Source organism: Trichechus manatus, unplaced genomic scaffold (genome assembly GCF_000243295.1).
Source record: "Trichechus manatus latirostris isolate Lorelei unplaced genomic scaffold, TriManLat1.0 scaffold00029, whole genome shotgun sequence".
Taxonomy (NCBI): domain Eukaryota; kingdom Metazoa; phylum Chordata; class Mammalia; order Sirenia; family Trichechidae; genus Trichechus; species Trichechus manatus.
The window spans coordinates 7980154-8000553 of NW_004443965.1; the positions used below are offsets into that span (position 1 = coordinate 7980154).

The 20400-nt window shown below is 35.0% G+C and overlaps 1 protein-coding gene across 2 annotated transcripts in view; it reads left to right on the forward strand.

Moving 5' to 3' along the window:
- The window catches only part of CERT1 (ceramide transporter 1), a 136422-nt gene that overhangs the window by 84916 nt on the left and 31106 nt on the right, over positions 1 to 20400 (forward strand). For both annotated transcript variants that reach the window (XM_004374491.2, XM_004374492.2), the window contains exons 6-8: positions 6625 to 6708; positions 12140 to 12297; positions 16418 to 16510. In XM_004374491.2, coding sequence (XP_004374548.1) covers positions 6625 to 6708; positions 12140 to 12297; positions 16418 to 16510 — 335 coding nt within the window. The remainder of the gene's footprint in view (positions 1 to 6624; positions 6709 to 12139; positions 12298 to 16417; positions 16511 to 20400) is intronic.

Below are 20400 nucleotides of genomic sequence, written 5' to 3' on the forward strand. Positions count from 1 at the left end.
GCCCTGAATTTGGACTTTTAGCCTACTTTGACTGTGAGGAAATAAACTTCTTTTCGTTAAAACCATCCACTTGTGGTATTTCTGTTATGGCAGCACTAGATGACTAAGACACTTGACATGTTTTCATTTCTTTCTCTTACTAAAGTGTATTTTGATCTGAGTCCAGATTCTTTTTCTCTTCTCTGTTCTTTGTTCCTTTTTTATAATCCATTTTATCTTTTTTGTTGACTTCTGATCTCTAATTATTTTATTATTTTAGTGGCTGCTTTAGAGTTGGTTATCACATAGTTGATTATCTCAGTCTACCTTCAGTAATATTATACCACTTCGTATATAGTAGAAGAACTTTATACTGTAAGGTTCTCCATTATAGGACCTCTACTATAGATTCTGTCCACTACTGAGACGACATTTTTGGATTCTCTAACCAGTTTTCTGTGAGCTATGCTTTCTAGTCTGTGTCTTGGGAACAGCTACTTTTTCTGTCCCCATGTAAGCTTTGGGTACTATTTTCTAGAATCCTTTTCCTGGACTCAGGTAGTTTCCTCATTTGCACGTGCTGATATACTCAAGGGGGACCCTCTGCCTGTCTCCAGAGTTCTCCTCTGTGCAGCTCTTTCCTCTCCAATATTCTGCCCTGTGAACTCTAGCTGCCTTTGTCTCTCTGGACTCTCAGCACCATCTCCTTAACTCAGGGAGTCTACTGGGCTTTTCCTTGGTTCCTTCTCTTTAGTTTATAGGTTTGAATCTCTCACAAGGCAGTTTCCAAGCTCACCTTGATCGTTTCTCGATTCTCAGGGATCACTGTCCTTTGTTGCCTGTTATCCAGTGTCTTCCATTATTTCATATATTTTGTCCATTTTTTTAGTTTCATGCTAGAGGGTAAATTCAGTCCCTGTTACTCCATCTTAGCCAAAAGTGGAAGTCCAGGTCCCTTTTAAAGTACTTAATTTTGTTTAGATTAAGTAGCCTTGAAGCTCTTTATATTTAATGTGCTTTAAGTTTTTGGTTCTTTAATGTTTGATGTTTATTTCTGTAAAAATAAAGGCAGTTGGATTTCTAATTCTCTTATACAAAAGGACTTGACAGCGGCAGGTTTGGTTTTTGGTTTTTTATCATACAAAAAAGTGTATATCCTTGTTATCATATTCAGCATTACACATCAGTTTTCTTTTACTTGTAAGCAGCCTTTTAAACAAAAACAGTAACTTACAGAATTGTATTCCTTGTTTATCTTTAAGTGATCCACACCAGCAGTGTATAGTATTTCAAGGCAAAAGTGGTGGTGTAAGGAATAGAAGTTGGGATAGTGATAACCAGGTTGCATAGAACTGAAAAATAATTCTAAATATTAATCTAATCCTTTCTGTTATATGCTTGAATAAATAGCAACAATGGTAGACTAATTTCTCTACAAATGCTATTTTACAGATACTGATATTTTTAAGAATATATGATGGGTGAAGGTGAAATAAGGACATGGACCATAGTCTCCTACTTTGGCTATAGATCAGGGTTGATGACCTGAGTCTGTGGATCTGTGTGCACTTTTAGTATATTATCAACACTAAGTCTATGACCTAAAGAATTTTAAGAGTCAGTGTTCTGTGTGACATTGAAATGGTAACACCAACCTCTTATTTTAGGGTTTCAGTGTTTTCATATAAAATACTTTATCAGAATTGCTCTTAGGGTAGTCTTACTACACCCCTCATCACTGCCATACATACTTCAGTAAGATTTACTTAGCCCTTTAGTAAGATTTAAATAACCCTGTGGGGAATGAAGGCATTACTTCTGACCCAAACCATACCCTTTGATTTTTAAAACAAGACTTACATAGCACATTAAGAGTAAAAGTTCTTCTAATCTTGCTGTTTAAATGAGAATATATTCGTTAGCGCTGTGTTAATGGCAAAAACTCAATAAGTAATAGCTGCGATTATTAATGTGGTTAAGTTAGATTGTTGAAGGGATAAGGGAAACAGGAATTTGCAAGATCCAAAGATGGGATTTAGCAGAACAGATTTGAGAGTTGGTAAAGAGCGTCAGTTTGATTGGGGTGGAGGATTTGTGTTAGAACAGTAGTTTCAAACCACATCAGACATCCCTAGAAGTTCTTCAGAGGTGCCTCAAGGATAGACAGGGAGTGCTTTGTTGGAAAGGAGAGAAAAAACACTACTCTTTTAGCAAAGCAGCTCTTATTTTCATCAGTTTTATGTATTGAGTATTAGACTAAAAATTTACAAACAGTTGGAAATCCCTATTAGGTACTACTAGGCTATTTTTGATGGAGAGTATTGAACACAAGAACAGTTGGGATTTAATCTAAAAACTAATTTTCACTTTGGTAATTTGAAAAATAACTTACCATTTAAGCAAGGATATGATAAGTTGAAATTAATTTTTTTAGAAGGTTAATCATTATAGATGATTGTAACATGCATTTGGAATGATGAGAGACTAAGATAGTAAAACACTGTCATAATCTAAGCATCAGGATATGAGGCTCTAGATCAAGCATCAGGAATAGAGAAGAGATCCACTAGAGGAAAATCACTATGATTACTTTTTAAAGTGTTTTATAGTGTTTACCATGTTCTATAAGGAGCCTTGATATCACAGTGGTTAAGTACTCAGCTGCTAACTGAAAGATCGGTGGTTCAAACCCACCAGCCTTTCCTCAGGAGAAAGATGTGGCAGTGTACTTCCATAAAGATTACAGCCTTGGAAACCCTATGGGACAGTTCTACTCTGTCCTATAGGGTCACTATGAGTCAAAATCGACTTGACGTCACACAACAACAACCATGTACTATGTTAAACACTTGACATGAGTTATTTTATATAATCTTACAACACGCTTTTGATGTAGGTACTAATGTTAACCCTTTTTACAGATCAGAGAATTATACAGAGAACTGAACTTAACTATAAATATAAAAAGTTGCACAACTGATATGTTTATTGAGCCACTTTTAGATATATTGAGTTTTAGTAGTAGACATTTCTTTGGAGAAATTCTATGGAACATATGAGCCTAGTGCTAGTATAAGAAGTCAAATGAAAACACATAAGCATAAAAAAATAACTGAAGTCATAAGAGTAGATAAACTCCTATGGGGTGGAAGGACAAGTATCTGAGGAAGGAGACTTGAAGGATGCCTTTAAGGAAAAAGAAATTTCATTCTTAAAACAAACATAAAACAGAGATATGGTTGGAAAGGTGGGAAATCCACCAAGAGTGTTTTGTCTTGCAAGCAGAAGTTTCACCGTAAAGATGAGCAGTGTCGAATAGAACACAGAGATCAGGAGGTTAAGGAAAAGATGAAGTTGAGCCATACGAAGAACCAATAGATTTCACTAGAAGGTCATTAACCTTTTCTGTGTGTGTTGAGGGGACAGGGTGGATGGTGAGGAGAGAGGGTAGTTTGAGAGGAAGATTAATTTACTGGTTGAGAAATATTTGGATAGTAAAATATGGATGCCTTGCTGATTATTTGAATCACCCGGGAGAGCTTTAAAAAAAAGAAATGATTACATTATACCCCTCACCCTGGTCCTCCTAGACCAAAATATTGGAGGGATTGGAGGAAGATAGAGCCTCAGATTCTAGTCTTTAATTTCTAGATAACTGTAGATAATCTAGTAGAAGTAGGAACCAGGGTTTTGAGCAAGCCTTCTGACAATAGAAAGACTTACCAACAGAAAAGGTAAAAAGACCTGTTGCCGTCAAGTCAATACCTACTCATAGTGACCCTATAGGACAGAGTAGAACTGCCCCATAGGGTTTCCAAGGAGCGGCTGATGGATTTGAACTGCCAACCTCTTGGTTAGTAGCCAAATGCTTAATCACTGCACCGCCACGGCCCCAGAAAAGGAAAAGCAGATATTATTTAGAAGGCTTTGAGTTTTCCAGGAAAATACATCCCAGCCATGAAAGCAGTATTGCACAAGATCCCACCTTAGTGGCGATTAATTTTTTTAAATTCATATTCTCTCTCAACTGACTTTTTTTTTTATTTACAAAGAACAAATGAAAAAAAATTTAGTGCAATGACCAAAAATCCCACTGCCATCAAGTTGATTCCGACTCATAGCAACCCCATAGGGTTTCCTAGGCTATAAATCTCTATGGAAGCAGACTGCCGTATCTTTCTCCCTCAGAGCTGCTGATGGTTTGAACCACAAGTATTCATTTATAAAGCCTTATTTGGTGACACTCAGAGTTGAATGTATAGGGGAAAACATAGATGAGTGATCCAGGAAAATGTAGTTTGTAGACTTAGTTGGAGGGTATAAAGTTGAGAATGTGTGTTATAGATGAAGAAGAAAACATAGGAGTAGCTAACCATGGAGGTGGTTGGTTAGCTCCTCCTATGTTTTCTTCGTCATATGACACTCACCTTTATAACCTCCAACTAACCCTGGTGGGGCAGCAGTTAAGCACTCAGCTGCTAACTGAAAGATTGGCAGTTTGAACCCACACAGTGGCTCCATGGGAGAAAGACCTGACGATCTGCTTCCGTAAAGATTACAGCCTAGAAAACCCTATGGCGCAGTTCTACTCTGTCACGTGTAGTCGGCTATAAGTCAAAAATCGACTCAACAGCACACAATAACAATAACCATGGAGTTAAGAAAGTAAATCTTTTGTACTAAAACAGGTACTAATGAAGTGAGTAAAGTGCAAGAGTTTCAGTGCAGTTAAGAGAGATTAATCAGAGTGGTATTAAGTCAAGGTCAGGATCTTGTCTGATGATAAATACTAATTTGGAAAAGAAATAGTACACTGTGTTAATGGATTTCATAAAATTGACCATATTTGCAAATGATTTGTGAGGAGATGAAGGTCCACAGAGTCTGGAAAAGTGATTCATCTTGGAATTAAAATGTTGTCTGCAGAGACTTCAGCATGAATTTGAGGTCTGTAGGAGTGATGGAAGTGGAAAAGAAAAATGTCAACTGGATATTGATGTTAGTCAACCTGGTAGAAAGGAATGCAAGGGGTTAGTAGATAATAGCAGTTTATTATTTGAGAAAGTTGCTATAGACAAAATTTTCAAGTGATAAAAAAGTGAAATAGTTAAGTAATTAGGAAGTGGTAGTACAGAATAAAGGTATTTTCGATGGTGATTCCTACCCTTCAGTCAAGGGCGAGAGAGAGCTAAAGGAAATGTGGTGTTCCTTGTGGAGCCAAATTACTTATCAGGTATAGAAATATAGGCAAGAAATAAGACAAGTTTGTAATGAAAAGATTACTTTTGTATAAAGGGAGTTCCTCAAAGATAATAAAATAAAATAACAATAATAGAATAAGAATCCATAAAACCTTGGTAGAAAACAGAAAAGGCTTGATAGAAAGGTCAGAGTTTGAGGTTCAGAGATTTGCATTAAGAGTAGAATACATAGTGAAGAGTTTTAAAGTAGGTTAGGCAGTAAACTAAAAAGAGGTAAGCAGAAGGAGAGTAACAGGTTTCTGGCTTTTTTTGTTGTTTTCTTTTTTTGGAATTAAAAGGCACAGTGGTTAAGCGTTTGGCTGCTAACCAAAAGGTTGGCAGTTCTAACCCACAAGCCGCTCTGCAGGAGAAAGATGTGACAGTTTGCTTCTGTAAAGATTACAGGCTTGGAAATGCTATGGGACAATTGTGCCCTGTTCTATATATATGTATTTGTGTGTGTGTGTGTATATATATATATATATATGTATGTATGTATATGTGTGTGTATATATGTATACATGTATATATGTGTATGTATACATAAAAAACCCGTTGCTGTCATTTCCGACTCATTGCAACCCTATGAGGACAGAGTGGAACTGCCCTTTAGGGTTTCCAAGGAGCACCTGGTAGATTTGAACTGCCAACCTCTTGGTTAGCAGCCATAGCTCTTAGCCACTAGACCACCAGGGTTTCCAGATACATATATATATTTTGTAATTGGGAAAATTGAAAGAGATGTCCAGGCACTTATACATTGGGGTGAATGCAAGTTGCTATAACACCTGCAACTCGTTATAGTTTTCCTGTGTATCCAGAAAAACCAGTTGCTGTTGAGTTGATTCTGACTCATGGCAATCCCAGGTTTGTCAGAGTAGAACTGTGCTCTGTAGGGTTTTCAATGGCTGATTTTTTCGGAAGTAGATCACCAGGCCTTTCTTTTGAGGTGCCTCTGGGTGTACTTGAACCACCAGCTTTTCAGTTAGCACCATCCAGATTCTCAGGAAATGGTATAGATTTGAGAACTCCCAGAGATAGACACTGCGTATCCTCTGCATGCTCTTTTATAATCCCTACTCAGACCTTCTGGGACTTTTATAGAGTTATGAAATGGCTCAAAAGGTAAGTTAGAAGAAATAGGAAGACCTAAAGGGCAACATAATTGATAATAACCATTCCATACACAAATGAGAATGAACACAATTTTAACATAATATATGGTATTAAAGATGTCCCACAGCATATTTATTGAACGTACCTTGATAACCACTGAAAATATAAAAATGAGTAAGATCTTGCACTCATAGAATCCAGAGTATATTGACTCAGTTGAAAATAAGAATAAACTGGTTAATTTTATGTCCTTTTGTCCTAATATTCTTTAACAATGTGTTTTATTTAGTGGTAGAAGATGATGAAGATGACTTTCCAACAACACGTTCTGATGGAGATTTCTTGCATAACACCAATGGCAGTAAGGAAAAGTGTAAGTAATACATTTTTCCCTCAGTTGGATAAAATACACTGTGTATCAAAGCATAATTACCTAATTGAGTAATTTTTAAAAGCAGTGGAACTGCTGGAATTCAAGTGAAAATTTCTCCTAGGGAAGGCACATTCTGAGGTTAAATAGTATTAATGGCTGCTCACTATCTAACAAAGACTTATTCTAAATTCCAGTCATTGTAGATTTGATGTAATGAAATTCTAGTACTGAAAATGATGATATGGGGAAATATGCTAATGGAACTTAACTTGAATGTGTTTTTTGAGTATATTTCTTTCCTTCTGTTTAACATTCTTTTCTCCACTGATAAACTTATATTGAAAGTATATAATCAATGTTATTAAAAGAAAATTATTGCAATAGCTCTGCTTTCACAGCATAACGTTTATAGTTCCTGGAACAAGATGGTTTATTTCTTATACTGATTTATTAATCGTTGCTTTACTTATAATGGCTAACACTTCAGATGGAATTCTGAACTGTTCATTGAAAACTTGTGATTTGTAGTTATTGTTTTCCTTTGGACATATTCTAAGGAAAAACTAGAGTGAGTTCCTAAAAATGTTTTGTTACCAATAGGCCTTTGTGAACAAAATAATTTCATCTGATTATGCTTATTTTTGCTGAAGTTATGAAAGAATATAAAGTAAAATCGGTGATTGTGGCATATTTTCAAATCATTTTTTTTTAACTGTTAGATGCATGGAAATAATTTTGTACTTCAGAGATCATATTGGACCACTCTGTTATTGATACTAAAACCTAATGCTGCTTTCTTTTCTACCTTTTCCTCTCCGTTTCTTTTCACAATAGGTCTCTTTCCTTATAACCTACAGTCCCCCACCAATCCTGCAAAAATATTAGCTTACTGTTGCAAAGTTTTATGTATAATTTGGGTCTGCAACATTGTACTTATTCAGTCATGCAGATTTATTTATCTGTATGGAATTAGAGAATTATTTTGGGAAAGTTTTTTTGGTTGTATTTTAATTTCACATTGAATATTCTGCTTTAAGAAAACATTTCTGTTTGGATATTGGGAAAATTATTGAAAGGAGTTATAAAACTCCCAGGTACCTTTCTCCATCCACATAAACTCAGCTATCCCACCTACATTCCCTAAAAGAGAAAGGAAGTTTATTTTCTGAAGAAATTGAACTAGAGAGTTCTAGATTCAGAGATACCAGGCAAGCAAACTTGGATGGATAGGGCTATCAATAAAAATGATTATCTAGAAATTATCTGATTATTTAGATCTTATTGTTAATTGCTGATTATTTATATTTTATTGTTCTACCTATCTCCAAGAATTCTGGTAGCCAGGGATTAAATGAAAGTGTGTATATTCAAGGGTACAATCCCCAGCCCCCTTCTCTTATTCTGTTCCCAGAATACCCATCGATCAGACATATATTTTCTGGTAAAAAATTTTAAGACACCTCTGGAGAAATATAATGGCCACAGAGAAAAGACCTACTATTAAGAGATTTTTAGGGGTCCTTCATGAAAAAGCCATTGCCGCCACTAGATCATCCTTTGAAGCCCCCCAGTTGACAAGCACTGTTAGTGCATACAGAGCTTTCACTACTTCACTCTTAAATGTGAACTGATAGTCAGATATTCCCAGATATTTGAGGAAAGTGACCAAAAATAGCAAACTAGAAAAAGGAACTCAGAAAATGCAGGAAGCAAAAGAAAACTTCATGAAGACTGTAGTTAATGTCCATAATAATAAAACATGATGTTTTATTCCTGGCACTAAAGAACTCTTGGAAATTAAAAATTACAAAGGCAAGAATTAAAAAACACTGAAAGGGTTGATCTATAAAAGGTTGAGTAAAATCCTAGAAAAACAGAAGAGAAAGCTCAAGAATAATGAGAGAGAGAGAGAGAGAGAGAGGAAGGAAAGAAAATAAATTTGAGTGCCAGCCAGGAGATCTGATGTCTGACTAATATCAGTTCCAGAAAGAGGGAAAGAATTATTAAGTAACTACACCAACTCCTCACTTGACGACTAAACTATCTCTTGTTATCAGACAATTCTCATTTAAGGCAATGGAAAAAAACTACTATCCTACTATTTTACACATTAATGGGGAGGAGGAGGGTGAGTTTTGTGAGAGGGAGTGAGTCTGCGCAGGCCGCTGGTGGTTCCTAGTACCTGGGTGTGATGGATGAAGGGGCTGGACCAGCCCCATGGGGAACAAAGGGAGGGCGGTGGCATGCAGGAGTGGACCCGCTGAGCCATGAGGAAGCAGTGGGAGCTGCGGCTGCAGGAGTCAGGCAAGGGGTTTGGGAGTCTCTTCTTCCAAAGACGCCTCTGCTGCCTCTGCGGCCTCCACCAGGCACAGGTGGCGGGGCCTCACCTGCCTGCAGGACTGGGAGCCACCTGCCGCCGAGGCCCATCTCCAGGGCCCGTGGAGCAGGAAGGTGGAGAGGTGAGGCACGGGAGTCCACACGGAGGCCTGGAGCACGGCTGATGTTCTGGAGAGGCAGACAACCCCGACAACCACCACCCCCAACCCCTGCGGGTTCCATGGTGGTGGGGAATGGGGGCCCACTGCGCCACATGCATCCTGAGACAAGCTGGGGGTGCCCAACATGTGGTGAGCAACCCAGTGCGTGGGGGCGGGGAAGACACTGCCCTGAAGATGGGACATGGTCCTGGCTCTCGCATAACACCAATTTTCGCATAACAACCTGGTTTTTGGAACCTGATCATGTTGATAAGTGAGAAGTGGGTGTAACATAAGAAAATTCCACAAAACTGAGGGTCTCAATTGTTGGAATTGAAAAGAGACCAACATAATGAATAGAGGTGGGGGGAACAAAACGAAATCCTCACCAAGAGATGCGTCGTCACCCTGGAGAGAGATGAGAAGATCCAGGAGGATAGTGGGTGAGGGGGTAGGTGAAGTCATATGGCAAAAATTAAGAATGGCATTGGCCTTCGCAAGGGGTTGGAAATTGCAAAATAGTGGACCAGTACCCTTCTTGATTCTGAGTGAAAATTATTTTCAACCTAGGATTCTATACCCAGCCAATCTTTTGATCAAATATGAGGATAAAAAATATTCCGAAGTCTTAAAAATCTATCTTCTATGCACCTTTAGCAGGAAACTACTGCCATTCTGCCTGTTCAGAAGGATTTTCCACCAGTCTCATTTCCTGTCCCCATGCACGCACACACACTTGCACGCACATACACGGTCATTTGGAATGCATCTTATGAAGAAACAAAAACCTCTTCACCACAGAAACTATGATGATCCCGCTTTATGCTACCTATATGTACCATATGTACCATTCAGAATAGAATGTGAGAGTCTAATAAAGAACATTCCAAATCACTTACCTTCTTTCAGCATTTGTTTTTATTTTTGACATGTTGATGTTAACTTACAGGTCCCTTGATTTTCTGAGTGTTAGTACCTTAAAAAAAGTTGTTTAAAGCTGTGTTTAAGGCCAGAGTTCAACTGAAATAGCTATAAATCTGAATGATAATCTTTAGAGAGTAAGTACTTACAAATCTAGCTTTAGAGATTATTTTGTCAGTTCTTCCATTTCTGCCCTTTATATTCATGATTATATATTTTCAACTTCCTATTACTATACTGTATCATTTTCTTAAAGGAAATTAAGATGTGTCATCTGGTCTCTTTAAGAATTTTTTTTCCTTATCTTCAGCTCTACCTTTTTTACAAAATATGCTCATTCATCCAAAATTATCCGGTACTTGGGATTTTGCTGGAGTTTTTCTGTTAAGATTAATATGGTGTCACAAAATAAGGTATAAGAGACTTGGAGCAAAAAATCAAAGTAACCGATATTTACAGTAGGCTGGTGGATGACAAATTAAGATGAGGTTTTGTCTTTGTGCCTTTCATTTCCTGACAGATGTAACATGAGAGGATTTTATTTCAGAGGGCCCTACTGTGCAAGACTTTTATTTTCAAGTGTTTGAGAGCTTAAAAATCTATTTTATAACCCCCATAGCATTCCAAAAAGAGTTTCAGGTGGCTGCTTCTAGAAGTAGCAAGTGCAGGTGAAGAGATACATTTCTGTATTTCTAGAGTTTTTCCAAAGGCATTTCATGTTGCTCTTTCTTCTTGTACTGACTCCTAAGTATATAAATTACCAAATATTTACCGGGGAGGACCCATTATTGCACACATTCACTTGTAAAGGATACAGATTACTTTGAATTTCTAAGCTGATTATTAATAAAAATAGTAGTTTGTAATGTAACTGTAATTTTGGTAAGAATAATGGAAAAAGTAGAAGTTAAAATTGTAGAAAGAATTTTTAGTCTTATAAAGAAGTTTTTTAAACAACTTTATTGAGGTATAATTGACATACTATAAACTGCACGTTTAAAGTATACAGTTTGGTAAGATTTGATACATGTATATAGCCATGAAACCATGACCACAATCAAGATAGTGAAAATATCCATCACCCTCAAAAGTTTCCTGGAGCCCTTTTGGTAATCCCCCCCTCCTATCCCTCACCCTATTCCAAACAACCACTGATCTTTTTTCTATCACTATAAATTAGTTTGTATTTTCTAGAATTTTATATAAATGGAATTATACAGTATGTGTCCTTTTTTACTTGGCTTCTTTTTTAGGTTGAGATTCATGTGTTGTTGCATGTATTAATAGTTGATTCCTTTTCATTACTGAGTAGTAGCCATTGTGTAGATATACTACAATTGGTTTATTCATTCATCTGTTGGTGGACATTTGGACTGTTTCCAAATTTTGGCTATTACAAATAAAGCTACCGTGAACATTTGTATACAAGTCTTTGCATGAACATTTTGCCTTGAGTTTTTAAAGTTGAAAGTAGCATTATTTCATTTATAAGCGTTCTGTTGAGAGGATTTCATAATACTGTCTTGTTTGCATTTAATTCAAGGCTAAAATTATAAAATGTAAATGTAAGAGCTACGTAGTATGAGTATTGGTCTTGAGCTTAAATTTGGAAATCATTTAAAATTTTTTTATCACCTTATTCAATTCTACAGTTTATCTTCAGATATTTTTTAAAATTCTTAGTTTCTTAAAATTTAAGCTAGTCATTGCCATAATTAGGTCCCACTCTAAGCTGTCAGAATATTATCATTGAAGTATTACTCCTCATATCACTTGATTCACTGGGTGCAACAGAGCACATCAATTTCAGGAAACAGAATCCAGATAAATGAATTTAAAGGGTATATGCTGCAACAGCTGCTTTACTCACAGAGCAATGATGAGAGATTTTAAAATGTTGTTCCATAGGAGGAAAATTGTAGTCCAAAATCTTCTCTGACTTGCTAGTTTTTAAAATATTTTCCAATCTTAAATTTTGATAAGGAGTTATTTCTTCATTAGAAAGATTTTCAGTGAATAACTTTCTTTTTCAGTATTTCCTCATGTAACACCAAAAGGGATTAATGGTATAGACTTTAAAGGGGAAGCAATAACTTTTAAAGCAACTACTGCTGGAATTCTTGCTACACTTTCTCACTGTATTGAATTAATGGTAAAACGCGAGGATAGCTGGCAAAAGAGACTGGATAAGGTAAGACTAGTTTTTTGTTTGTTTCCTTGTAAAAATACTCAGATTTTATTTAAATTGTATATATTGATTGAAACATTTAAATCAAATTAATTTCTTAGGGAAAAATGTATTGAGTTGAAGGAAATAGCAGGTGGTATTATTCCTGAAACTTTGTGGACTTTGTAGACTCATTTTTCCTGATGAGATTGATCATTTATTTATTCAGTTACTGTAAAATACACTTTTTTGATAGGAATTTAATATTATGAAAAATTTGTAATGATATTAGTAATACCTTGGAATGGAAGTGATGAACCATTTAGCATTACCCAGCTTTAGTGTGTGATATATGGAACATGTTTAAGTTGTATGAACTGAAACACCAGTTTATTAAGTTAAAGATTTATTGCATTCATAGACATGTGTTTTTTCAGAGGTCATGTGATATAATTTAACATACATTATGTTGTTGTGTTGCACATTTGGCTTATGTTTACATTTTTACACCTTTGTTTAAACTGTAGCACTGATAATAATATTACCGTGTGAATCTTTAGTATCTGGTGTGAAGCATGGCTCACTGCATTTATTTAGGAGGAATATTTCTGTTTATAATTCAACTTGAGTAAAACTGTAAAATTGTTAGAATTGAAACATACCTTAAAGATCTAGTTCTATTCCAACTTCATCATTTTATAGAAAAGGGAACTGAGACCTAGAGACTGGTCCAAAGGTACCCAAATAGCAGAATTAGAGGAATTTTACTCTAATTCTGATACTTCAGCTCTGGATACTATGCCAGACATCAGTCAGAATTTTATTATTCATCAGTAAGTCATATTGCTTGGAGTGTCTGAAGGTCTTATTAATTTGAATGGGACACTAAGGAAAGCAGTGTAATCACTGATCAAATGGCAGAATGGTTGGTTAGAGGATTTGAGTAACATTATGAAGGCCTTGTGTTTTAGAAGAAAGGAGAACTGTTTAGAACTCTCAAGTGTAGGTGAGAGTAAACCATGTTGGCTAGCTATTATATATTCTTTAAAAACAGACAATGAAAACTTTCACTTAAGGTGTAGGCATTTCATTACATTCTGGAGCTGAACTATTACATCTTCAAAGATTTCAGTTCTATTCAGTGTGTATCAGATTGAGTCTTCAGAAAATTTCCCATACATACAACAAAGGTTTTGAGAGAACAGGACAACCTCTGAAATCCATTAGACTAATAGTTTAAGATAATCATTCAACTTGACCAGACTAACTTATTTAAAAATTTTCGGCAACTTTCTCTTTAGGTCTCCTGTCTTTAATCTGTTTGTCTTTCACTAAGGAATCATCTTCTTCAGTCATGTACTCTAACCACAGTGCCTAAAAATATTCTTTAAAAAAAATACTTTTACATTAAGTAACATGACTTCCCCATCTTTCCAGCAATCAAGTTTATTTGCCCTGTTGAAAGGGAGGTGGACTTTGATTCCAATCAGGGTTGTAGATCTTATCTGTTTTGTTGAGTAGCGATAAGTAGAGCAAACAAAAGGATCTGTGAAGAAACTAGTTTTGCTGCTTCTCTTAACCAAAGAACAGCTGCACAAGATGGCAGTATTAATTGAAATCTGGAAACTGTGTTTTATGGTGTTCTTACAGGTCTGTCTGATGTCAAATCTTATTCACCTTTTCCACTTTATTTTTTTCTCAAGGTTAAAATGACAATAGGATCTCAGTTACATTTTATAGGGAATGGTTATAAAGAAGACCAGAAAGTTCTTGGAGTTGTTTATCAACGAATATGTATTTTAGATAATTCATAGAATTGGGAAAGAAAGTACAGTCAGTGATAATATGGCTTCATTGAAATTGTTCTGTTTCATTCAAGAAGTATTTGTGTACCCTGTGCTAGGCCCTAAGTTAGGAATGGCAAAACAGTGATGAAGACGAAATAGTCTCAAGGAGCTTAAAGTCTAATGAGAGCAATTGTATAGGGGATTTATGGTATAATTATAGCTGTTTAATAGTAGAATTGATTGTTTACATTCTACCATGAAGTAGATTTCTAATGTCATTTCCACTGTTCTTTTGGCTAAGTAATTGAAAGTTAATATTCTTTAGTCATGGTGATTTTTCTTGGTTACCTGGAATAATAATCCTTTGTATTATAGAAGTCAGTCATGTCCAATAAGTCCCAAAATTCTAAGATTAAATCACTTTAGTTATTAACAATGTTAATAAGAATGTCTGTTCATTGAAGACAACTTTGCGTATATTAATAGACTTACAGATGTGTAATTTTCACATGCTTTCTTATTTTCTCTTAAGTCTTTTTAATGTTATTGCTACCCTATTCATTTTGTTTTCTTTATTGATGTATTATATACATACAGTGAAGTGCCCCAGTCTTAAGTGTATGGCTTGATTTTTTTTTTTTTTAACATATATATAGATCCCTGTAGGAGCCTGATTGCACAGTGGTTAAGCACTCAGCTGCTAATCAAAAGGTCAGCAGTTCGAACCCAGCAGCTGCTCCATGGGAGGAAAGATGTGGCAGTCTGCTTCCATAAAGATTTACAGCCTTGGAAATTCTATAGGGCAGTTCTGCTCTGTCTTACAGAGTCGGTATGAGTCGAAATCGACTTGATGGCAATGGGATACATCCCTGTACCCACACTCAGGTCAAGATATAAAACTTTTCTAGCACCCAGAAGGTTCCTTCATGCCCCTTCCCAGTCCATACCACGCTATCCCCCACCCCGAGGTGACCACATTTCTAACTTACGTCTCCATAAATTAGTTTTGTCTGTTCTTAAACATAAGTGAATCATACAGTATATACTCTTGTATCTGGCTTTGTTTCCCCTCAACATTGACTGTGAGATTTATCCATGTTGTGGATTTAGTAGTAGTTCAGCATTTTTTATTGCTGTGTAGTGTTTCATTTATGATTATATCACAATTTGTTTATCCATTTTCCTGTTGATGGACCTTTAGGTGGTTTCATTTTTTGGCTATTCTCAATAAAGCTTCTGTGAGCATTATTGTACATCTCTTTTGGTAGATATATGTACTCGTTTCTCTTTGGCATATTCCTAGGAATAGAATTTCTGATTCATAGGGTATATGCTTAGCTTTAATAGCTACTGTCAAACAATTTTCCAAAGTCGTTTTATCAGTTTATATTCCTACCATCAATGGATGAGAATTCCAGTTCTTTATACCCTTGACCATACTTGGTATTGTTAGAGGTTTTGTTTGTTTGTTTGTTTTATTTTAGCCATTCTGATGAGTCTGTAGTACCATACCATTTTCTCATTAGTACACAAAAATCAATTAATAAATTCTCTGGGTCTTATGAATTTATTTATTGATTTGCACTAGCTTTAATTCACATATAAGGTTTTGGAAGCTTTGTGTGAGTTCACTGTGGACTTTAATTTAGCCATGAATTATTTGAGGTGAGGAAATAAAGGCTTTGTTTGTTTCGTCTTGTGTTTTTCCACAAGTTTGCTGGTGCTGGGGCCAGCCTTTGTTGTTTTTTGTGTTGACTGGGTCTTTAACCTCTCAAATCTGTATGCCTTATTTATGTAAGGAGAGGGTTAAAGTTGATCTCTAAAGTTTATAAAGTTCAGCTCTAAAATTCAGTCTTGCCAGCAGTGGGAAAATACAAGAAATTTGTCTTTCTTAGAGTATCTTTTTAGCATTCATTCATTCCAGCTATTAATTGAGTTCGTTTCTTCCTCATATCCATTCCTTGCCATTTTTAATTCATAAGAAAAGAAATAAAACTCTTACTGGAAAAAAAATACAAGAATGTATTGTAGGCATTTCTCTGGGACTAATTATCTTTTTTAAAAGTATATTTAGACACTTGCAGTTACTTAATCCATTTAAATACATAGCCTGCCTATAAGGTGATCTTAAGTGTTAGCTTATGGTATATGTAATATATAGCCTAGATAAACATGTTTTCTTGGACAGAATAGTACTCTTATTTTTCATACCAGTGGAGTTATTATTTGGTCAAATTGTACAGTTTCAGTGAAATGCAGAAGAAATCCATTTAAAAAGAATTGTAGTTAAAATTCCCACTTCAAATGATAAATTTTTCAGTTGATTTTTTGTTGTTGTTGTTGTTGTTGTTAAATAGGAAATTGAGAAGAGAAGAAGAATAGAGGAAGCATACAAAAATGCCATGACAGAACTTAAGAAAAAGTCCCACTTTGGAGGACCAGACTATGAGGTATGAATTTTATTTTTGATATTAGAAAGAGAAATGCATATGCAAAATTTATCACGGAAGTGACAAATTTTTAAATAGTAATATTGTAGCCCTTAAATAGTCTGAATATATATAATTATATACAAATATGTGTGTATATGTGCGTATATATATAGCCAGTTACCATCAAGTCAATTCTGACTCATGGCTACCCCATGTGTGTTGGAGTAGAACGGTGCCCCATTGGGTTTACAGTGGCTGAATTTTCAGAAGTAGATCACCAGGCTTTTCTTCTGAGGTGCTTCTGAGTGGACTCAAACCTCAAACCTTTTGGCAAGCAGCTGACCACATTAACTGTTTACAGCACCTAGGGTGTGTCTCTCTGTTTATCTCTCTCTTTCTTTCTGTACATATACATATATGTATGTATATATAAATATATATGTATAACTTTAAATATATACACAAACTCAACTTTTTATTGTGATTAAATGTATATTTCATGGTATGTAAATACCAGGGAGCATTTTCTTACTAGGCTTACTCTGAAACAGGTTTTTGTTTGTTTTAATTGCCTACAAAGTTTAGTATAAGCTTTAAAAGGCTCAGTATTAGTCCTGTCCACTTTATAGGGAAAGTTTTTGTTTCCCTTTTAAGGATAATAATTTTTAATGTTAGCTTCTTAGTCTTTTTTATTTTTATTTTTCCTTTCTTAAAATAAAGCAACTTTTATGGGAAAAAATCTGAGTATTTACTGATAAAAGATTTTAATGTGTGTTATTAGGTAAGATCTTATCCATAGCAGAGCATGAACCTTTATGTTTGAAAATGTCTGAAACCAACTTGTTTCCCCTTTCATTTCCTTGTTAAGCAATTAATAACATCTCCCTCCCTACATATATGTATACATACATACACACACACACACACACACACACACACACACACACATACATTAAAGTTTTATTAACTCTTTTGCCGTGACATTTCTCTAGAGAAAAAAAGGTATAAGAAATATATCTGGTAGTTATGATTAAACATTGTTATTATTCCTGAAATGAACTTTTTAAAGATGCAGTTGCTGGGAGCATCATCAAGATAGAAGTAGAATGATAAAGTACTTATAATCAGCTGATATTTAAGAAAATGAAAGAATTTCTTGCCATTTTTATGCAAGAGGGAAATAAAAGAGTTGCTGTTGATTGAATATTTTTTATATTAGAAAAGATTTTCAACTGTAGAAATCCATAATGATGAGACTTGAGTTGTAATATTTTAAAATTACTAAGTTGTTAAGTCATTTCTTCTGGAATATATAAAAATTGCAGGTTTTTAAAAAATCTAGATTATTAAAATATAAGTTACTGTATTACAATATCAATTTTTATTTTGAAGCTAAGCAGTTTATTTTAGTATTTCAGGTTTATTTCTTGGGAGAATTATCAACTTCGTAAATTACCTTATTTTTTCATATCAAAAATAAAATATATGTTCATTACAGACAGAATATAGAAAATATAAGCCCAGTGAAGTCTGTATTTTTAACAACATATTGTACCAGTTTATCTCCTACCAGCAATATATACGTATGCTTGTATACTTGTTTATCTGTGCTTCTGTCAACAGTTTTATTCCTGGGAGGTGGGTTGAGGGAGGCGTGTTGTGCTAAGTGTATGCGTTTACTAGTTTCAAAGCCAAAAAATTTGCTTTATTGATATGATTGAATGTTTTAATATATGTGTGTGCGTGTGTGTTTGTAAGCCATTTATATTCCTTCTTTAATGATTCACTTGTCCATGTCCTTTGAACATTATATAATTAATCCTTCAGTCTTTTGAAAAGTGATCTCCACTTTTGGTATCATGCTTAAAAAAGCATTCTCTACTTCAGAATTATGTAAATGTTTACCTATATTTTCTAGTTTTTTTTTGTTTTTTAAAAGTCTCTTCTAAATGTAAATATGCTGTTAATACATCTAGATTTTTTAAACTCTAGATGTTGTAATGTAGGGTTCATTATTTTTCTCCAGTGTCATTTGTTGAATAAACCATCCTTTCTCTGCCAATTTGAAATGCACATTGCTCTCTCTCTATGAGGAAAATAATTAAAAGTCCACCAATTTTTTTTCACTGAATATCTGTGGTATCAGGTTAATATATAATTTTTAAGTAAATTAGGACCTGTTTTTACACTTCTAAAGCATATGTTTTTGTGTTTCTTCCGTTTAGCGTTTTGAATCATCTATCTTATCTTGTGTTGCTACTATACTTGCCTGGATTTTTGACACTATTTGATAATCTGATTTTATTTTTGTTCTTATCTAACATTCATGATGTTCTAATTATTGAACAAATTTTAAAAGTTTCTGTCATCTATAGACTTAGCAATTTCTTGATAATCTTAAATCTATTCCTAAGACTTTACAGGTATTTATTATATACTTACTATAATGCCAGGCATGGGTGGGGGAGGATATAGTAAGGAACTAGGCAGATAAGAATCCTGCCTCAGAGCACTACCTGAGTGTATAATGGGGAACATGGACTAGTTAACAGGCAATTATAATTAATACTATTAAGTACTTTTAACCCAGGTTGAGGAGATTGAGTCAGGATGGCTTTCCAGAGAAAATGACAATCTTAGCCAAAACATTAAGAATGAATAGAGAGAGTAATAGGCCCTTGACTAGGTAATAAGCTTAGAAAAAGTGTTTGCTCTAGGGACTGACAAAGAAAACATTTATACGCGGGAGGCAAATGAGACCGTGGTTCATCATGGGAACTGAAAGTACTTCTCTGTGGATGGAGGATGGGTGGTAAGAGACTGGCTAGAAAGGTCAACAATGGATTATAATCAAGAAAGTAAAGTTTTCAGATTGACAGATTAGAAAAATCACTCTTGCTTCCTGTGATGAGGAGAATAAATTGTGACTGAGGACTTGGCAGCGTTTACAGTAAAACAGGAGAGAGTTGAAGATGACCTCAATTAGGATAAAAGCAGTAGGAATAAAGAAAAGCTAACATTAGATATTTGAAAAGTAGAATTGAAGTGTATGGTAATTTAATGAGGGAGAAAAAAAGATTAAACTGAAATTTCTGCCTTAGGCAGATTGGTGTGGATGTGAGCAAGGAGTGATTTTGGAGCACAGGTATGCATTATAAATTTAGTTTTATACATGTTGCATATGAGACATTCAAATGAAGAAGTCTTACATACAGTTAGGTGTAAAGATATAACACTTAAGACAGAGATGGACTAGCTGTGAATTTGGAAGTCATCAGATGATGACTGAAGCTTTGGAAATTAATAAGAACGTTACGAGGAGAGCAAGTATGGAACCCTGAGGAACACCAACATTTAATAGGCAAAGGAAAGCTCCTGCATGGGAGCCTGAGAAAGAGTGCCTGGAGAGGGAGGAGGAAAATTGGGAATCCAAGAGAAGAGGACTCTTCCAGGATAGTGATTAATGTGAGACATACTGCTAAGAGGGCAAGTAAGATTATAGAGTGTCCAGCAGATTAGCAACAAGCATGAGATAAAAAGGTTTAAGTCCTTTTTAGTAAAGGAAATTTTATTCCAATTACATTAGTTCTTCTTCCTCAGAGTAGGCATCAAAGGAAAAATGTACCTGTTCTTTACCTGTTTCATTTGGCCAACTGTGATATTTTTAATGCTGTAAGTTTCCAGTTAGTAGACTCATGAGACTCCAAAGTAACTGCATAAGGACCAGGAGACACATATGCACTAAAGCACTGTAGGTTGAATGAGTATTACTGTTTTTTAATGTAGATATGGTTATAATCAGTAGAGTTTTAAAATCATTAGGAAATATATTTGAATTCAGAGTATATTTTGTATATTTGTATTTTTTCAGATAAAAGGTACCAAAGTTATACTGCTGTCATTTGAGT